The sequence below is a fragment of the Nicotiana attenuata genome, unplaced genomic scaffold (genome assembly GCF_001879085.1).
Source record: "Nicotiana attenuata strain UT unplaced genomic scaffold, NIATTr2, whole genome shotgun sequence".
In the NCBI taxonomy this organism is placed as follows: Eukaryota; Viridiplantae; Streptophyta; class Magnoliopsida; order Solanales; family Solanaceae; genus Nicotiana; species Nicotiana attenuata.
The window spans coordinates 351,772-361,586 of NW_017670669.1; the positions used below are offsets into that span (position 1 = coordinate 351,772).

Below are 9,815 nucleotides of genomic sequence, written 5' to 3' on the forward strand. Positions count from 1 at the left end.
GTACTCTTCTTCTCGAAATTTAATACCTTACCTGTACAAAGAAAAAACAAATCAGAAAACCTCATCATATATAATTCTCGTCAAGCCTGCCCTTGCTCCCTGTCAATCTCGTCGGCTTCTGACTTCTTTTCTCACTTCAACTCGACGAAAACATTGTTCAAAGCTTTTCCTTTTTATAGTAATAATGCTGCAATAATTTCAGATTCGAGCGGTGAAATCCTAATACTTACATATATTTTTGAGAAAAAACTGTTTATATTATATTATATTTTTATTTATTACTGCAATAATTATTAGTTGCAAATCTTTTCTGTAATACACTTCCTCTTCTTCCTTCATATTGCTTAACTAAAAACACAAAGTTCAAAACAGATACAATTTTCCATATGGATCCAAGGAATGGCTATTGCCCACAAACTAAAACTTTCCATAGCCTAAGACAACCAGTCCCATTGCCACCGTTAACGGAGCCTCTCTCTATCATCCAATACACCCTCTCTCTTCTCAACTCACCGACCACCGGAATCAATGTCAACGCCACCACTTTCCTTATTGACGCCACCACCGGCCACCGTCTCTCTTACGCCGACTTCCTTCAAAAAATTCAATCTCTTGCTTCTTCTATCCAAGCCCGTTTTCCTTCCCTTTCTAAAAACGATGTCGCCTTTGTTCTCTCCCCTCCTTCACCCCATATTCCAATTGTATACTTCGCACTCCTCTCTTTAGGGATTGTTGTTTCTCCAGCTAATCCACTGTCTTCCACTGCCGAGGTAACTCACATGATTCAGCTGTGTAAACCCGCCATTGCTTTCGCAGCTTCTTCAACTGCCGTTAAACTGCCGTCGCTTCCCCTTGGCACTATTCTACTCGATTCCCCTGAATTTGTCTCTATGATTCAAGCTCCCGTTTCTACTCAAATATCTTATCCAGTTATTCACCAGTCGGATTCGGCAGCGATTCTTTACTCATCTGGAACTACTGGAAAAGTAAAAGGTGTTGAGTTAACTCACCGGAATTTAATCGCGTTAACAACCGCTTTGTATTACAGCAAATTCAATAATGTTGCGGATGAAGGTGAAAAGGCGGAGCAAGAGGTGTCGTTCATGACGTTGCCGATGTTTCACGTGTTTGGATTTTTTATGCTTATTAGATTAGCGGCGTTAGGGGAGACGGTGGTGATTATTGAGAGATTTGATTTCGAGAAGATGTTGGCGGCGGTAGAGAAGTACAAAGTTACGTACATGCCGGTGTCGCCGCCGCTGGTGGTGGCAATGGCGAAGTCGGATTTGGCGTTGAAGCATGATCTCAGCTCACTGAAGCTGCTGGCGTGCGGCGGAGCGCCGCTGGGGAAGGAGGTGGCAGAGCGGTTTAAGAGCAGGTTCCCTAACGTGGAGATAATACAGGTATGTGTTTGGTTATCACGCGCTAGATTTGGCGTGTGTTTGTGAATCTGAAACTGTAACCTCTCATGGGATGTTTCTTTTTCTCTTTCCGAATATCTCATGGAATCCCTTTCTCTTTTATCTGTGAATTAAAACTGTCGTAGCCCGTATTTTTTATTACTTTACTAATATACATAAACGTGAAGATATTTTATTTAAGTAGGAGTAATTTATAAGAATTACAAAGTTGCTGAAATTAAGTGTTGTAGTGACAACCTAGATCAGAACCAAGATTCCAGTCCCTGCCTCCCTGCAGAGACAAGACTGAATTCTACTCATCTATCTAAACCTTGATGGGCAAATTTATGGATAGCTATGTTGGTGGGAGTTAGCAGGTACCCATAGATTAATCGAGGTTCAACAACATTAAAAAGAAAATAAAACTACCAAAGTATTAGAACATAAAATGCTAAATGTTTAGATAGAGATGGTACATGCGAACTAGAAATAAGGCAAAAGATTTCTGGTAAGTGGAGAAGCATAAGGAAAGTACTTATGCGAGTAAATATTTTTTCAGAACTTGTGCTATATGCAAATGTGTGCATATTGTGCTTGCATCTAATGATATGACAAAATGTTTTGTTTAATGTGTTCAATTGTGATGCATCATAGGGATATGGTCTGACCGAGACTACTGGAGGAGCAACAGGGATGAGTGGCCCTGAGGAATCAGACCGGTATGGGTCTGCTGGTCGCCTTGCTGTGAATGTGGAAGCTAAGATTGTTGATCCTGATAATGGAGAGACCTTACCTCCTGGCCAGCGTGGAGAGCTTTGGATACGTGGGCCAACAATCATGAAAGGTGATGCTTACATATATAAGACACAGATTCAAAATGTTAAGTTGTGGGCGTGGATCTTTCTCCACCTACTGCTACTTTATGGCAAGAAGTTATTACAAACACATGTTTTTGTAAAAGAATAGTTCAGCTATAATTTTATGGTTCAAGCTGAAGACAATAAGTAAGGCTGCACTCATTGCCCAAATATGGCATTGGCTCCTGCATATATAGTTGTTAATTCACCTCCTGGTTGTGCGAATATGGGCCTTTGAAGTTGATGAATTTGAAAGGATTACTTGAATGGCTTCACAGCCTTTGCTTGCTTTTTGTCAGTCTGTTCCCCTTTCCTTTCATTCCTGTAGTACAGAAGAAGGTTGCTTCAGGAACTAGGCATTTCAATGATAGTTTTGAACTGGGATTTCAGCAGTAACTTACAATTTGCAGATTGAGGTAGTAAGTAAGGACGAAAGCAATTCATTGTTTTAAGAATTTAACTAGTATAGTTTGCTAATATACCACTGTTGAGAAGTTTCCTTGTAATATTTTTTATTGATATTTTATGAGTCGAGTGTTGTTGATTTCATTCAAGGAGCCAAATAGGAAAAATAGTGTACGTGATTGCAGATATATATGATCTGAAACATACTATTATGTTGTTGCTGCTAAATTTGTTTCTAATATGGCCTTTATAATACCCTTTCAATCAAACTTGAATTCTGAAAGAGAACGGTGGTGAATGGCAGGCTATGTTGGAGATAAACAAGCAACCTCAGCAACACTCGATTCAGAAGGTTGGCTGAAAACTGGTGATCTCTGCTATTTTGATACAGATGGGTTTCTATATGTTGTCGATAGGTTAAAAGAACTGATAAAGTACAAGGCGTATCAGGTAATTAAATTAGAGCTGATCCTGATTCAGTTGTTACTCGTATGCAAACTTGTTATCTCTCCTCTCTTACTATGTTACTGCTTCAGTATCTTATGAACGGATGAACTTTCAGGTTCCCCCTGCTGAACTTGAACATTTGCTTCAATCAATTCCTGATGTTGCTGATGCAGCAGTTATTCCGTATGTAATCTTCTCTGTCTCCCTCCGTTGCCTTCCCAATTCTTGTGACATTGCTACGTACTCATGTATCAGTATGATGGGAAAATCATAAACTTTTTGAACAATTTACATTTGATTTCATTAAAAACATACTTCTAGCAAAACAACTTAACCAATGGGCATTACTGTGCAAAAACTTGCAATCCGCCTTCCTCTTACTAGGCTACGTATTCATACTCTTTCTCTAGTATTTAACTAGTATCACATGTGTAATAGAATCTTGTTAACACATGCAATGTCTTTCACAAATTTGGTCTGGAAATTCTACTTTCTCTTTGGGTTTTTTAACTTCTTGACTCTGATACTCAGGCTTTTAGAACATCAGGTGAATCTTTGGTCCACTATACTGTGTAGTTGCAGAGTTGCACCATCTGTTCTTTTAGAAGCTTGTCTCTTACCACTTACCTTTATTTCTACATTTTCATACTAATAGAAGATAAAAAGGAAAAGGAGTGTCATATAAAGTATAAACTCATAAATATTTATAATTCTTATTGAAGCCCAGTAATTTCAATATGTGATTTTTAGCCTGGTGTGGGAATTCTGTTGTGCCAAGAAAACTAAGCAATGACACAAGCAATTGAAACAATTGTTCTGCCATCTAAATAATCTTTACTAGCTCTGGAGGTGGCAACAGAATAAAAATAAGGCACTGATGTGTCATGTGTGTGTAAATTTTTGTGTATGTCTCTGTGTGTGTGTGTTTGAGTATTCGGCCTCTCGCAGATATTATAAGCTTCCCAAGCAGATCTTGACTCTCAAATTCTGTTGATTTTTTGATATTCCAACTCCTAATACGGTCTTTTTGTTTCACCTGAATCTAGATATCCTGATGAAGAAGCAGGGGAGATTCCTATGGCTTATATAGTCAGAAGACCAGGAAGCACTATTAGTGAGTCACAAATTATAGATGTTATCGCAGAACAGGTATGCCTCTAACTGAATATAAAACCAAAACCGTTTTGCTTGATCATTGCATTAGTATGCGTAGAGGAAATAAGCGAACCCTATGAGAGTTTATGGCACAAGAAATCAAAATGAACTATCAAAACCTATATCAACACTCATATAGTCACTGAACTTATGAAATTATGGAGTAAAGTCATTTTTCTTTCATCTGTAACAAGAAAGTCACTAAACTATTCCTATTGCACTATGATGATCACTCAACCATATTTATTGATTTTTCCATGTAGAAAATGTTGCCTTGGCAATTCACATGTACTTTTGGACCGCATAAAATAATTTACACCCAAACCACGCATAAAAACTCACCTAACCCGTCCTGATCCGACCCGTTTATAAGAAAGAGCATTGTAAAACTTTTGGGTCAATTTTTATCTTTATAAACGGGTCGGGTTGGGTCGGATTGGGTGTATGGGTGGGTTTATATGCTTTGTCCAGGTGTTAATTTTTTTATATAATCCAAAAGTCCATGTGAAGTGCCAAGTCACCATTTTTCACTGAAAAAATCAATAAATCCAATAGAGTGATCACGAGAGTGCAATACAAATAGTTGAGTGAATTTCTTGTTACAAATAAAAGAAAAGTGACTTTACTCCGTAATTTCACATAGTTTAGTCACCATGTGAGTAATGTACTGTGTGTTCCAGATATGACTGTTTTTGAACTGGCACATTCTGTTGTCCATGTAAACAAAAGATGCATATTGTAACCAGAAGTTACCTTGCAGGTTGCACCATACAAGAAGATACGGCGTGTTGCATTCATCAACGCAATACCAAAATCTCCAGCAGGAAAGATTTTGAGAAGAGAACTCGTTAATCATGCCTCTAGTGGTGCTTCTGCAAGATTATGACGGAACAATTACATATATCTACATAATTTTAATTACCAGTTCAAATATTAATGTATAATATGTTGTTTTAAGTCTTCCACGTCACCTTACTGCTTCAATGTATTTTCCTATGAAGCTCATAATTTAAATTACCAGATGTTTTTAAGTTTTATGCAGCAATAATTCACAGGAAGAAAAGTGCCTTCTTTTGATGTCATGGATGGGGTGATCAATAGTTATTTCTTTATTCTCTATATTTCAACAGTAACTTCTTTTATTATTACACTTGTCTGTGTATAGAAGTAAAGCACTTCTAATGTATTAAGGCAAAATACAGTCACTCGCTTAGTTACAAAATACTTAAAAGGTTTTCCCCAGATGTTCAAGAATTGCAAGTTTATATACAAAATTGTTAGATAAGGGTAAAAACAGAGTAACTTTGGCAAGATGCCTTACCTTTTCTTGTAATTTTTTCTAAAAAATTAAAATTAAAATCTTGGTTATAGAACGCGCATACCGTCAAACATCATTATATTATACTTTTCCCGTAAAGAAGAAAATGAGAAGTTAAAAAAAAGGGAAATATAAAGAGAAAACAGAGAATTGAACAGTCATATGAAATGTTGCTTTCTGAAGCATAAACCCCTTAGGCTACGTGCTAACGTCTCTTGTGTCAATTTAACCCCTTAGGCTACGTGCTAACGTCTCTTGTGTCAATTTAGTTGAAAGCTATCAGCAATCACCCAAACCTCGGTACTTTTTCAGCACCTTATTCGGGTCATGGCCGCCGTCGAACGCCGTCCAACGGAACCCGAAGCCGACGACGACGACAGCTCGATCCACGTCTCGCTTATAGACGCTATTCAAAACTTCACTGATCTCGACATTTCCTTAAATAAGCTTGAACGCTTTCTCCGAGTTTTAGGCTTTTGTCAGTACTCTATTTTAAGCACTGCTCTCTCCTGGCTGGCCTTTTTTGTCATTTCAATTATTGTGCCTCTTCTCGTAGCTTACTTCAGTTACTGCTCTAATTGTGAGCGGTATAAGATTGATCACTTTGAGCTCGAGGTTCTTGTAAGCCAATCTATTGCCGCCGCCACATCGTTGCTGTGCATCTCACACAATCTTCGTAAATATCGCATCAGGAAATTGCTTTTCGTGGATCGATACCATGGTCAATTGACTCAGTTTAGTGCGCTGTACCTCAAGAAGATACGGGTAAGTGTTCAATTCGAGCCTAATTTTTTGTTAATCTCACACCAACAGTTTCACCCAAAATCGCGTCCATATTTGTTTAGCTACTTTCCCAACTTATTTGGCGTTGTTTGATTTTAAGAAAGAAACAAGTAGTTTTGAAGCATGTAGTTTGTGTGGTTATAAATCTATAGTAAAGTAGAAAGTTTAAAGTTAAATTACTTCTAAGTATATGGAACGGAATCATTCTCTTTTGACAAACTAAAAAACGAAAGTATGCTTCATAAATTGTAAAGTCGAAATAGTATGCTATTGGAAGTACTGTGTACACCAAACTATATTAGCTTACCATGGTTAAGTGATTTAATGAAGTGAGAGTATATGTTAATTGGCCATGGTACAGTGAGAAATATATATATACAAACATATGTTATGAATCTATTGGTTTGGCGTAAGCAACTGGTGTTTTCAGGAATCTCTAAGCGGGTAAGTTTTTACCATTCCAACACGATGTTTCTTCCTTTTTCTCAATCTTGGAATTCTGATTCTGGCAAATTTGCTGTTTTCAGGTCTTTTATTATTTGGTGGTTTCATGGATGACAATTTGCTTTTTGCTGAAGATAACTCGTGAAGTCACTAGAGCTGTGTATCTTTATGATGGTTCTGTGTTGTGGTCAATTGGAATTGTGGTTGCTTCACTTGTATCATGGGTATATTCTACCATTATCTTTCTTGTGGGAACTGCTCTGTTTCATCTGGTGGGCAATTTGCAAGTTATACACTTCGAACATTTTGGCGAGCTTTTGGAAATGGATATGGATGTCTCAGTTTATATCAATGAACATATGCGTCTGACATATTATTTGTGTAAAATTAGCCACAGGTTTAGAATGTTCCTCCTATTGGAGTACTTGATAATCACCGCCAGCCAATGTATAGTCCTATTGCAGACAACTACAAATCGAGGAATTATCAACTTCGTAAATGCTGGTGATTTTGCGGTATGCATCTTGATATTAAGTACCATTCACATAATCACTTGGTTTCACCGTTGAGCTCTTAAATTGTCTGTATGCATCTACAGATACTATAGAATTTTAAGGCCCCAAATTTTTTGTAGATAATGCATTTATTCAACAAGTTCACATCCCAGTCCTGATTGGCTTACAGTAACCTGATTGTTCAGGATTTAGTCTTCTTTCCCAGGTGAAGGGGAACCCATGGGAATGCTACTTTTAAATTTCTCGGCATGTTAGTTTATATGAAGCGCCGAAAAGTGCATTCAAAATCTTTGAGACTTGTGTATCTATACCATCAAATATTGTGCCTGTGTCTTTACTTTTTGAACTTACGAAACAATGTCATCATATTAGTGGTTATTCTCTACCAGAGTATATTAAAACTGTTACTTGGCTGATCGTGTTATTTTTATTGAACTTCATAATTATTCAGGTATTATCAATTGTTCAACTGCTTGGACTAGTTATATGTCTGAATGCAGCTGCAAAGATATCGCATAGAGCACAAGGCCTTGGATCAGTAGCCAGTAGATGGCATGCACTAGTTACATGTAATAACGACACTTCTGTCTCCGGACTTTCATCTGATGGTAGAAATGATGAAACACCAAAAACAGTGGGCCAGTTGCCTGTAAACTATTCAGAAGGTGATCTGGAGTCAGCTGATTGTATGCCTCCTCCTACAAACGTACAACTCACTTCTACGCTGTCATCATATCACAAGAGACAAGCATTCGGTATGCAAAACCAAACTTCTGCTGAAATTTGTACTGCTTGTATGCTTGTATTATATTCCTATTATGCCCAGTGGAAAGGGAAATTTGCAGCTTTAATGACATGATTCACTGAGGCAATATAAGAGGTCTGTTTGTTCAAAATAGAATGAAGTAACATCATGTCCACATTGTTATAATGATTGATGTACCTGCATAACGCATATGCCATAGTCTTTTTTGAGATCCTCTTTTGTTACCTTCCTGCATTTGATTGGCGGTGTGAATTCTCTAACTGGAACGACAGCAGATAACAAAAGAAGAAACAGAGTCAATGTGCCTATTTTATTTATTTATTTGTTTATTTATTTGCTTCACATGTTTCCTGTGCTGGAAACTTTATAACCCTTAGGGTACCAACCTGTCCTGCGAAGTTGTTGGAACGCCTATATAGGGTTTAAAAAGACATGAGATGGTTTCCTGATCATTGATACCATCTCAAGATGACTTCACCATAACTGTCTGAGCCCCTTTGATAGAACTACTGCATCAGTATCTCATCTAAAGATCTACTACTGAAAAGCTACTCTGATGCTATACATTGATTTTTTTTCAGTTTTTTTTTTGGGATGTTGCATTTTTGCTGTTTGAATGCTTTTCATTGAAAAATTGCAACCTTATGTTTTTCATGCTTCCTTGTTGAAACCAAAGATGCGTACTTTTTTGGCTAGAACTTGCTTCTTCTTTTTGATTCTTTTGCTTTAAATAGTTATTGCTTTGGATTTTAACTTCTGCTGCTCATGAGCAAAGTCAGGTGAAGCGAGGGTCTAAACTGTCAGAAATACTACATTTTTAGGACAAACTGCATTTAATAATAATCTCAATAAGTCTTTGTTAGTCCAAAAGAGAATTACTTAGATCCATGTAAACAGCGGTAGAATCTCTTAACTTTCCTTTTTTTTTTTTACGCAGACAACAAATAAAATCTTGTTTGCTTTATCTTTGCAGTGGCTTATGTGCAGTCTAACCATGGTGGTTTTAGCATTTTTGGATGGATGGTTGATCGATTACTCATTAACACACTTTTCTTCGTTGAGATGACATTGGTTACTTTTCTACTCGGGATGACTCTAACAATAAAAGTTAGGTGACATACACCAGACTGTAACAACAACAGCTAAATGTTGCATATATACAAGCAACTCCAACTAATACTTCATGTGCTTTGCAGCTCTCCTCGAGTTTCTCTTCAGGTGAAAGCTAGAGCCATAACCTTTTGCTTGTCCTTATGAATGATATATACCTAATTCCCTTGTATTTTGGATATCAGTTTTCATCATGGTCCAAAATAGGGATGATATATGTAAGAACACTACAACTGTGTTATTTATTTCTTTTTTTCCCTCATGAAACATCAACTGCACTCTTGACTAAAACAATGTCGTGCAACCTCTGTAAAACAAACTTTACTGTAGTATATTACAGCGCTGCTTTTCTTGTTTTGTAATCAACATCACAACTCATTCATTATCTTATTTTTTTCATGGCTCTTTTCTTTTTGCTTTTTTTTGTTTTCCCCTTCTTCTTTTTGGGGGTGGAGGGGGTTATTTATGTGATCCATATATTACTCAGCTTACGATCAAAGTTGGTGCTTAATTAGTCTTCCTTTTAAAAACCTCTTCCTACCGATAAAATGTACGGTTCACTGCTTGGCTGATGGGAATTTGGAATATGAAACTTAGCTATAAAACTAAAAGCTC

General features: G+C 37.2%; 2 protein-coding genes across 2 annotated transcripts; both read left to right on the forward strand.

Annotated features, from left to right (window-relative positions):
• Positions 1-5,385, forward strand: LOC109242104 (4-coumarate--CoA ligase-like 9). The gene is made up of 6 exons (XM_019408936.1): positions 1-1,403; positions 2,055-2,244; positions 2,967-3,112; positions 3,225-3,292; positions 4,156-4,258; positions 5,025-5,385. The coding sequence occupies exons 1-6, from the start codon at positions 387-389 to the stop codon at positions 5,148-5,150; spliced, it is 1,650 nt and encodes a 549-aa protein (XP_019264481.1). The 5' UTR covers positions 1-386; the 3' UTR covers positions 5,151-5,385.
• A 330-nt stretch (positions 5,386-5,715) lies between these two features.
• LOC109242105 lies at positions 5,716-9,605 on the forward strand. The gene is made up of 4 exons (XM_019408937.1): positions 5,716-6,347; positions 6,893-7,324; positions 7,776-8,079; positions 9,064-9,605. The coding sequence occupies exons 1-4, from the start codon at positions 5,910-5,912 to the stop codon at positions 9,204-9,206; spliced, it is 1,317 nt and encodes a 438-aa protein (XP_019264482.1). The 5' UTR covers positions 5,716-5,909; the 3' UTR covers positions 9,207-9,605.
• The last annotated feature ends 210 nt before the right edge of the window (positions 9,606-9,815 follow it).